Source organism: Scardinius erythrophthalmus, assembly GCF_964197995.2.
Source record: "Scardinius erythrophthalmus genome assembly, chromosome: 11".
Classification (NCBI taxonomy): domain Eukaryota; kingdom Metazoa; phylum Chordata; class Actinopteri; order Cypriniformes; family Leuciscidae; genus Scardinius; species Scardinius erythrophthalmus.
The window spans coordinates 10,932,929-10,944,512 of record NC_138231.1 but is presented as its reverse complement, the minus strand read 5'-3'; the positions used below and the strand labels follow the sequence as shown (position 1 = coordinate 10,944,512).

At 37.5% G+C, this 11,584-nt stretch overlaps 1 protein-coding gene across 1 annotated transcript; it reads right to left on the bottom strand.

The window, feature by feature from the left end:
- Positions 1-2,116: 2,116 nt before the first annotated feature.
- nmbr (neuromedin B receptor) lies at positions 2,117-8,500 on the bottom strand (the record flags this gene model as incomplete). Its single annotated transcript, XM_081378203.1, has 3 exons — positions 2,117-2,500; positions 4,979-5,324; positions 8,112-8,500. The coding sequence occupies 3 exons, from the start codon at positions 8,498-8,500 to the stop codon at positions 2,117-2,119; spliced, it is 1,119 nt and encodes a 372-aa protein (XP_081234329.1).
- Between the last annotated feature and the right edge of the window lie 3,084 nt (positions 8,501-11,584).

Sequence of the window (11,584 nt, the reverse complement as noted above, 5' to 3'; positions counted from 1 at the left end):
GGGCTTACACCGGGTAGTTCGTTTCCTTAAGAACGTTTTCCTGGTTGCATTCGCACCACCAGTAGGAACTCTAAAGTGACGTAAGCTTTGACCTTTATTTTGGCGGTTTTGAGAAAGCCAGCCAGAGCCTGAGCAAACAAACACTGCTCACATTCCCTGTGTTCATTAGTTTACAATCTGTCTAACAGTCCTGTCAAATACGTTATTAGATAGAACTGTTATACATAGAAAGTAGACAGTGGTGAAAAGTTATTAGCATGCCATGTGGTTGATGTCCAGTGTTGCTATCTGAGCAGAAATACATTATCATGCTTTGCTTGGTCCCCTCAAAGTTGCGTTGGGTTTTCTCCTCAGCGTAAGATGGTTAGAGGTTAGAGGATAGAGGTCCATCTATCACTGTTTTCCATGTTCGTAGAGTTAGTTTGTGAGGTAAATATATAGGCTGTGTAATCTGTGTGTTTACAGAGCTTTATAAAAAAATGGCGGGTGCCGGTGTTTCGCGAGCGTTCGCCCAATCAGCATATTTTTTTTTATATATGTCCTCCAGTCTGAGCAAATCAAACTTTTTCATCTTTCTTTTATGTATTTACTTTGAAGGGATTGGACACCGGATATGTAGGCTTATTACTTGAAATTGTTGAATGTTACATTCAAGTGTCAGGCAATTCACAATAATTTTCAGCAAAATTAAAACGCATTGCTTTAGGTCAAAAATTATGTGTTGAGGGGTCTCTTCACAAGGACAAATTATTGTCATTAGTCACTAATTACATTTTCCATTAAAATGGTTTTCATTTTTTGAAGAAAAATGTATAAAAATTTTCTAGAGAAAAATGTAGGCCTATTATGATGACCTATGATAGATTTAAAGGTCTATGAAATTGCGAGCAGTAAGATGTGTGTGTGTAAGTGTCTATGTTTTGAGTAAAAGTGCAAGTACCGGTATTCAGTTTTAACAGGACTTAAGTAAAGTACACATTTTCTACAATAATACCCTAAGGACCACAAGATCACAAAAAGCTCATTGAACTTTGTTTAGGGCACATTATCATGTCATGACATTGATGCTTCATTTTTGCAGGTTTGGGACCTCATGAAAGGCTCGAAACATGATTGCCTGTTTCAGTTTAGTTTTCCGATGACAGTCACTACAGTTTATAGGTAATATTTCCACCTCACAACTGTATGATTATTCCACACCATTAGATGTGGAAACAAAGCACTCCAAACAGAAAAAAAAGTATTTCAATAATATATTGCAATGCAGTGATTTAGAGGATAACATTTGTTGGTGAATCTAAGAATGATACACAGCATGCGTTTTTTATATTAGTCTGCCATGATGATCTTGGCGTTCCTTTGACTCATATATCGGAAGCTACAGGGGAACGTGTCTCAGAAATTTATATTCATGTTGAATCCTAATCTGTTTATGCATAATCTAATCACCACAGTTTACCCTTGAGTGTGTGACCTGTCTGATCTATCATAGTTGACATTAACATTCACTGGAGAGAGCCAAGTCATTGCTCCTAAATTTAATATATTGTGAATATATTGTCTATGTCTGAGAAATAGAATGCGACCATAGGCAATGCAAATGATTTAAGTGATATCTCTGTAATATCTCGTTTTTCCTCCTGGTGAAATCAAAACTGCTTTACCAAACATTCAATTACTGTATTAAGTGCACTTTCCATCGATTAAAGTTGAATTTTCATCATTTGACTGGATGAAAAAGGAAATATGATTGAGCTGAAAAGCAAATCTGCCATTATACAATAATGGAAACTCTAGTCCAATATTTTGTACAGAGCTGATATTTTATACAGGCAGAAATTGTGTTTTGCTTGAGGAGAAATAGAATTAGCCTTCAATTATCAGCGGGATATCCATTCCTTTCTGTTTGCAATAAGAATAATATTTCAAAAAATAAAGCAAATTTCAATCTGGGGCTCATGTGACGCTGCAACCTTTGGGAAAAACATACATGCAATATTTACAACAGTAATCCTTCTGTATTTCCTGCTTCAACAAACGCCCATTTACCCAGCTGGGTCACCAAACACTTCAATTGAACCTAAATGTGAGTCCCCAAGCCTTAAGAGAACAGCTGCTAAATGTAGACTCCTGGTTTTTGGCCATGCCCGTTGGCCACGGCAGGTGCGCTCTTCTTGATGGAGGTCATGCGGATAGCAGAAGTGCTCTGAAGGTAGCTGGTGTTGCGCTCTTGGTATTTGCGCTGTCTGCACAGCAGCTGGTTATTGAAATGCCTTCTGAAGCTCTCGCTCAGCAGGTACAGGGCAAATGGGTTCATGCAGGAGCTGGAGAAGCTCAACACTCGCGCCACAAGCGTGATGATGAGGTGTGACAGCGAAGAGTCGATCTGCCGATAGTTGAAGGAGCGGTACATGTAGAGAACGTGGTTGGGGAACCAGCACAGCGCGAAGAGGCCCACGAACACCAGAACGATCTTGGCTAGACGCTTCCTTGTTTCCGTCTCAAAAGAGGGAAGGAGAAAAGTTGACAGATAAGACCACTCAATAAAGCATGAGGTGCATTTTAGATGAGGAAAAGGTCAATAAAAATGCATGCAAGTTCAGTACTGCTTCCTCTTGCCTGATTCTGAACCCAGTAATTGACTTGAGTCTTCAGAGTCACATGATCCTTCAGAAATCATTCTAAAATATGCTGATTTGCTGCTCAAGAAACATTTATTATTATGATCAATATTGAGAAAAGTTGTCCTGCGCAACATGTCTGTGGAAACTGTGATGCATATCTTTGATGAATAGAAAGTTTAAAAGATTTTATTTAAAATAGAAATTTTTTGTAATATTATAAATGTTTTTACTGTCACTTTTGATCAATTTAATGGGTCGTTTGCTAAGTTAAAGTATTAATTTCTTTTCTTTTCTTAAAAAAAATTATATTCCACACTTTTGAATGTAAGTGTTTCTGCAAAAATCTTGAACTTGGAATTATGCATTTCTATGTCAACACTATCAACGGCAAAATGAATCTGTAGCAGACAGGCGGTACAAATAAGACGTACTGTACGTTGTTTACGTTCATTATTATTGTAATGTTCAACGCATTCTCATCCTAGGGCGTCATATACTGACGCTTTTGACATTTCGTCTACATCGAACGCACATGGCACCCTTTAGCGTCAATATGACACGCACAGAGCTTTGTTCGGTTATGGGTAGGTTTAGGTCTGGGGTAGGGTTAGGGTTAGACCGCTAGGAGGCGCCTTCTGGCCCATATCTATCTGCGTCTCATATTGACGCTAAAGGGTGCCATGTGCGTTCGATAGACGAAATGTCAAAAGCGTCAGTATATGACGCCTTGGGATGAGAACGGGCTGTAATGTTATGTGCTTTGAGACATGATGTAATTTAACGAAGACTCTGCTCTGACTGTGTGCGTTCATGTGTTTTGATGGAGGCGTGGCTTTTGAGATGTTCTGAAGGGAGGATGTGATCTCATGCTTTCAAAGCTAGCTTGCTATTGCTAGCCTCTCCAAAATTGCCTACTCTACCTTTAAGCAGCAAAACTGCTTTCAACATTGATGATAATAGTGAAAAAAAATTCTTGAGCAGCAAATCAGCATATTAGACTGATTTCTGAAGGATCATGTGACACTGAAGTAATGATGCTGAAAATTCGTAATTATTCCAAAGGTTTGACTGGTAGGGAATGTTGGTTTTTGCTTTAAATTCATCTTATTCATTTATATATCTTCTTTTGTTTTCCACAGAATAAGGAAAGTAAATACAGGTTTGGAACAGTGTGAGTGTGAGTAAATAATGTCAGAACTATTCCTTTAATTATGTTATTTTTTTTATGGCTCCCAAGATTCTGCAGTACTGATAATGCATAATTTACATTGCTCAATGAAGTACATACAGTGCAATACAAGAGATTATATCCCAATAAGCTATTCATGCCGTTCAGAGAAATTTATGATAGATGGATGAACAAGACTGATGTTTTGTCTCATGAAATGCATGATTACTCATAACCAAAAGAGATAAAACCAACGGTACACTTCATAGAATGATACACTGTATTATGAAGGGCAAGAGGGAGCAAAGAATGTTAGCTGCCTTGAAACAGCTGCTAAAAGAGAATATTAACGAGAATATCTGTCATCCTTAAGGACCCTTGGAACAATGCTAAACTGATGATTCATAGCCCATGCAGCGAAAGATAAAGTGCCCTGTCTCAAAAACCTGTCAAGGGAGCATTTTGTGTAGGGTGTCCCTCAGTTCAGCAGAGGCTCATTTTATACTTTCTCTTAAAATGTTTATGGTTTGGCTCTTGGGGAAGAAATATTGTCTTAGATCATAAAAGGGCCAAATCCATTTAAAACAGCTGTTACTGCAAATCGACATTTAATTGTAAATAATGAGTAAGGGTTGTATGCATTCCGATTCAATTTCTGAATTTGAATTGAATTTGTATTAAGGTAGCACACTGCATGCAGGGTTAAAATGTATTGAAAGTCATGTAACTGTGATTTTTAACTATACTGTAAAAACATATATTTTAAGTTGTAAATAAAACAAAAATTATTGGATAAAGAGAATACTTTCTTTTTACTTCAAATTTGACCTGTCATTCAATGTGTTACTTGTCATTTCTTTGTAATTATTTATAGATGGATGGATGGATGGATGGATGGATGGATGGATGGATGGATGGATGGATGGATAGATAGCTAAATTTTGGCATTTACACAACCCAACCAATTACTACATAAAGCACATTTTGGGTTAACCTTTTTCCAGTGGGCTTACAATGACAAATCCGAAATGTCTTTGCTCTTATCTCAACTGTGATATCTAAAACATGACTGATGGATTGAAGCAACAATCCGCTATGCCTGAAGAAGAACTTATTTTGACAAACACAGAAGACTGGCATTCAACCAAGCATGTGAGCTTTGCGCTTTTCCCCTGGAACCTCTTACCTGTCTTTTGGAGTGCTCACTAATCTCACCTGGCATATCATGAGCACTCTTGACAAGTGTCTTCGCGATGTGGTAGTAGTAAACAGAGATAATGCTCAGGGGGATGAGGAAGTAGACGAGGAATATCATAATCGAATGAATCTTGGGATGCATCTCGTTGGAGAGTGGATACGGCACACAAGCGGTGAACGTCATGTTCTTGTCTGGCATATGAACCACCTGTGAAAAGACTGCCTCAGGGATAGCCAGCAGCACTGAGACAACCCATATAGTGATGGCCTTCAAGCAGGTCCAGAACACTGCGCTGGAGGTCTGGATATCCATTGGATTCACAATAGCTTTGTGTCTAAGAGAAACATATGTGAAGAATTGTCAGCACACAGATTGCTGTGACTTTCATCCAGGTTGAGAATTGGTGAAAGAGAAAATTGCCTTGTTTATCATCAATTTATCATAGCTTTAGGGAAAACACTGTTCTTATCTGAAGTCAGATTTGATTCTGTGCTAAGGTTTATGGTTATTCCTCAGCAGGATGTGTGCCTGTTTATGCTAGACCTGCTGTTATTATTGAAACAAGTTTTGAGAATAGGCATGTAACTGGTACATTTCAATGTTCTATTCAGTTTCATTCCATGACTGTTACATGTTAATGAAATGATTGCTGTATGTCATCATACAGAGATTTATCTTATTGAATAAGCTTATTATGTGACTGATTAAATACACATCAACACAGTCATAATTGAAAATTACACTCTGAATTTTCACACACACACACACACACACACACACACACACACACACACACACACACACACACACACACACACACACACACACACACACACACATATATATATATACATATACATATGTAAAATTAAAATAACATTAAGATCAAAACATTAAAACATGGCAATGCTTTCAAAAGTTGCGACAAAATTATCCTTTTCAAGCCATAAAGATACTATTTATATATATATATATATATATATATATATATATATATATAAGAAGGAAAATATTTGATATATATATCAGATATTTTCTTCTCTACTTGAACCTAAAAAATCTTTACACTGGCGCTTAGCAATCCTAAGTCTAAAACTACATGATCAAACTTATAAATGATTCATCTAAGGTTTTTCTCCCAAAAGAAAAGCTGTCCTATACGAAATACGATATTTCCTGAGCACATCTTTCCGATATTCTGCTCCGGCTGCAAAGCCTACAGACGGAATAAAGTAAACAAAAAACAATAGGGAAAATTCATGGTGGAAAATTGGTTGCTTTTGTTCCAAGGAAATTGTCAATTTTCTCCTATTGACAAACCGGTCAGGTTTGATCTATTCGACAGTGTCCTTTAGACATTCTGCTGCCGTCATCTCCAAGGTAAATGGAAATCTCATATGACAGCATCTTCGCCCTGACTTCTCTCCTCCACCAGGTTTTATTGCTCCGGGCTTGCTTTTTCCTCTCTCAATGAACACAGACTGCCCTGCCTGAGGCATGGGTTAGCTGAGGAGCGCCACGATCACAGCTTGATTTCTCCATGAGTAAACAAGTCTGAGTTGAGCATGCAGTTTAAACTGACTAACATGCAAATGAACTTGATTTTTTTTCATGCATGACTGTGAATCTCAAGTAAGTGCTAATCAGATTAAGTCTTCAAAACAATAATTTGTGTGATGATGCAAATAGTCACTTTTCTGTTGCTTTTATCAATGCACTTGTCCTCCTTCCTCAGGCAAAAGCTTGTCAAATCTATAATTTTAGACGTAATTCCTTTGGCCTTGAGATTCATTATCCCAAGTAACTACATTTTGCATCACGATTGTCGTTTTGGGGAACGGAACTCTTAATGCAGCCTACAAATCAATAGCAATAAATGAACACTGCTTGGACCCCAGGGTCGCTGTGGCACAAATGAACTTTCAGGTGCTCCAAACAACAAACAGACTGAGCAACAAACCAGGCTAGGAAAGGTCGTCACCTTTAGCTGAGGCCCCCAAGCACTGGGATACAAGTGAAGGTAAGGCAGAGTGAAACAGAGCGGACATATGTCATCTTCACCACAGATCCTCGTCCACATTTTTAATGCTCTTTCACAGACTAATGCTCTAATACAGCCAGAGCTAGTCAATTAATAAAACAGTATTATGTTGCCAATCATCATTTAGGATTTGAAGCACTGTAATCTACTAATGAGAACATCAAATTCTGAAGATACTCCTTTCAGTTGAAGTTTAAAGGAATATTTGTTAATTATGGTCACAGTGTGTATGCAGGTTTTCTTGAATGGACAATCATTTTTTCTAAGCTTTATCCCAAATCTACCTCTTTTAGCTATAATGATGTCTCTGTTATTTACAGCAGCCTTGGTCCAATTTGGCTATGAAAACGCTGCATTTCAATAATAAAATTCACTGCGGTGTGAGTAAATCAGAATAATAATGTCAGTCAGGGGTATAGGCTGTACAGATGACTTCCAGCCTTCAAAACAATATTTATGTATACAGAAAGTATGAAAACAAACTGCCTAATAAATCATTCATTATCTGTCCAAATCTGTGCTCTGTGAGTGTGCACACCTAAACCCATCACATGTCAGGGAAATTAACTGCATCTTTGTTGTTGAGAAATATGTCTCTGTTGATTCATGAATCAAATGTAATACAGAATCCCTTCAGGCAGTTTGCCAAATGGGACATGATATCTACAGCATCATGATTAATTCCTCTCTAAATCAATGTGTTTGTATTAATTTTGCTCTCAGCTACAGGTGCTTAATGAGGAATTCTATACAACTTAATAAGCTAAGACAGTATACAGACTTAATCTATTGGGTTTTCAGAATATATATATATATATATATATATATATATATATATATATATATATATATATATATATATATATATATATATATACATACATATGTCAATATATAAAAAAATTTACAAACACGAGGAATGAGCTATAAACAACAAAATATATACACACATACACGTTGTTTATTGCTGATTTCTCTTGTTTGTTTTAGTGGTTGTTTCAGACATTGTGCTCATTTTCACAGTAGTGAATGTGGCAGTGATTGAGGTTCATTCAGGATTTTTTTCCCCCCTTAACTTACCTGTCTGCGCTCAGTGCCGTGAGAGTGAAAACGGAGACTCCGACCGAGGTGAGCTGGATCACCGGGATCATCTTACAAGCCACAATTCCAAAAATCCACTCTTCATAGAAATACCTAAACGCGTCCACTGGTACACAAGTGACCAAAAGCAAGAGATCTCCCACAGCCAAGCTGGAGATGAAAATGTTTGGTACACTTCGCATCGCGCTGGTAGTGATGAATATTTTCACAAGAGTGATGTTGCCCAGTAAACCAACCGTTATGATAAGTATATAGACCGATGGGATAACGCAGCGAATGATGAAATGCACCGTTTCCCCTCCATCGGATGTCCAATCATCTGTGAAGTTCTCATAAGCTGAGGTATCCTCAGAGAAAGTGTGATCCATATTTCGTTTTAGTGGTTAGAAAGCAAAGAAGTTAAAATTAATAATGGATGTAAAGTTGCCCTGCTTTGGAAGAGAGAGAGAGAGAGCTGCTGTCCGCAAAACTTAGTGCTGAAATGAGCGATGTCTTCAGCCACGTCCCTAAAAGTTGACTGGCTTCTTTGAAAGGCAGGAACAAGCAAAGGGGGAGCCTATGGCAAACCATCTTAAAGGTCCCGTTCTATGCCCCTTTTCACAAGATGTAAAATAAGTCTCTGATGTCCCCAGAGTGTGTATGTGAAGTTTGAGCTCAAAATACCCAACAGATCGTTTTTTACAGCATGTTTAAATTGACATTTTTTGGGGCTCAGAAAAACGAGCCGTTTCTGTGTGTGCCCTTTAAATGCAAATGAGGTGCTGCTGGACGACACAGGGGGCGGAGCTTCATGAGCTCGTGCTCAGTCTGTCAGGAAAAATTCATCTCACGGAATGATGATAATATCAGAAACTCTCAGTAACGGCGTTCATTTCGAGTCGGACAATAATGCCTACAGAGTCAGATTGCTGTACAGAGATGAAACAGGTATGGTTTAGTAGTTTAATTACGGTTATTATAACGTATTTGTCATCTGCTTGTAGGCTATGTATCCATTATTTATTAATAGCCTACAAGTCTGCTGTCTGATTGAATGATGATCAAACATGTACTGATGAGTTTAATAAAGTTTATTGTACATCACACAAAAGATGAAGCGTCAGTTTTACTTCAGAAAATCACCGTAAGAGCTGAGTAAACACAGTAGGCTAAGTTATAAGAAGTGCGCAAGTAGCCAGTAGAGTTGAGGGAGCATTCCTGTGGGCGGAGGTTAGTCAAGAAACGGTTCTGGTGATGTCACTAATGCAGGAAGTAGAGGGGTGTAGTCCAATCGAGCCGTTTTTTGTAGTCAACTTCTGTTAAATAAAATATCTCGCTTGGCATTGAACTTTGAGCTTTATAATTTTACAGATATTATTTATGCTCTAACAGCAACATTACACACTAACTAAAGTTTGAAACATGGAATCGCATGCAACGGGACCTTTAACATTTAATCCTTTAAACTAACTATTATGTATTGGTGCTATTAATACCTATTTTAGACTAATAAATCCAATAGTGACTTGTATTGTTCTCAATTTCTCATTTAGTTAAGGGGGTGGTATAATGACCTTTTCACAAGATGTAAAATAAGTCTTTGATGTCCCCAGAGTGTGTATGTGAAGTTTTAGCTCAAAATACCCCACAGATATTTTTATAGCATGTAAAAATAGTCAGTTTTTGAGGGTGAGGAAAAACGCACCGTTTTGAGTCTGTTCCTTTAAATGCAGATGAGCTGCTGCTCCCGGCACAGAGGGCGGAGCTTCAACAGCTTGCATTCACATGGACATGCACTGAAAATTTCTAAAACTTTTAGCCTTTTATGTTCAAACCGGATACAGAAAATGATGTCTGTCTTGAATATGCTATCTATAAATCTATAATAATCTATAAATCGTGTTCAGGGGGCGGGGTTTATGTAAATTTTAGGGTTGGTGAAGTCACTAACCCGGGACGAATGTCGTGTAGTCCCTACCAGCCGTTTGTTGTAGTCTTTAAAAAGTGAATTCTTTAAAAGCAAATATCTCCCTTTGCTTTGAACTTTGAGCGTTGTAAATTTGCAGATGTTGTTTATGCTCAAACAGCAACATTATGCACTAACTACAGTTAAAAAAGTGAAATCATAATCAAGCACCCCTTTAATCTATTCATTCTTTGCCACTAGTCATCACTATACACTTCCTACTAGTGTATATTTGATTCAAGTAGAGTTGATTCTGTTTACTATTCCGGTTTTACTATTAATTATTGGATTCATTAGAAAACTAGTACTGGAACTAAATATAGCCTATTAATGAATACATGTTAAATCAGCTTGCCATAAGAACAGCATTGCAGAGAGCAGCACCAAACAGTTTTGCATTATCTATCTATCTATCTATCTATCTATCTATCTATCTATCTATCTATCTATCTATCTATCTATCTATCTATCTATCTATCTATCTATCTATCTATCTATCTATCTATCTGTCTGTCTGTCTGTCTGTCTGTCTGTCTGTCTGTCTGACTGTCTGTCTACCATCTAAATGTGTTAATTCCCCATCTTCCACACAACATCCACCCTTCTGGTTATTAAAGTGTATTTATTTATTTCATACCAAAATAAATAAATAAATAAACTAAAAAACCCTGAATCCCCATATATGAAAGAACAATGTTGGACAGTCGCTCGTCAGTAGGCCTAGCTCAAACTGGAATTGTGCTTTCTGGACTCGTCAGGTGCAGCTTTTGTCCGCGCGCCCTCTTATCGGAGTTAGACTGGAGCTCTTTCATGCTCTTTCTATGACTCGCATGGGGGATTTACCGATGGAAGAATGGCAATAAATACGTAATCAGGAAACCAACTGGGTCAGGACAACTAGAGTAGAAAAACCGGTATGAGATTTTTTTTTATTCTAACCTTCATGTTAGGTTTGCTTTCTCATCCTTATAGGGATAAAATAAACAGACACAGCAAACATTTATGCATTAATTGCTGATGACAAAGGTTCTTTGTTCAGAAAAATCTTGAAATTGAAATTGGATTTTCATTTGGCCTTGGCCTCAGAACCAATCTATCATGGTCTTGTATTCACTCACCTATATTGGCAAAATAAAGGTTCCAAAATCTAAAGAACCTTTTTCTGATATAAAGAACCTTTCAAAGTTCTTCATGGAACTATTGATGCCAATAAAGAACCTTTATTTTTAAGAGTGTCGTTCTTGCTTTTGGTCTGTGCAACCTGTTATTTCTCCATAATGCTGGATAGAGAGGCTTTTAACCCTCATGAGGGTCTGCAGAAGCCTCATTTTAAAAGGCTTAGTTCAAACTTTCAGCAATTTTTATTCAGGAATGATGGAGTGTTTTGACAACTCTTACTGGTTCTGCTCTGCTTAAAGATCAGCCAAGGGATACCTGAATGGGAATGACTAGGAATGAAAAGCATTACAAGTCACTGCCGCACTATGTCTCTAGTGTCTCTAGTTCA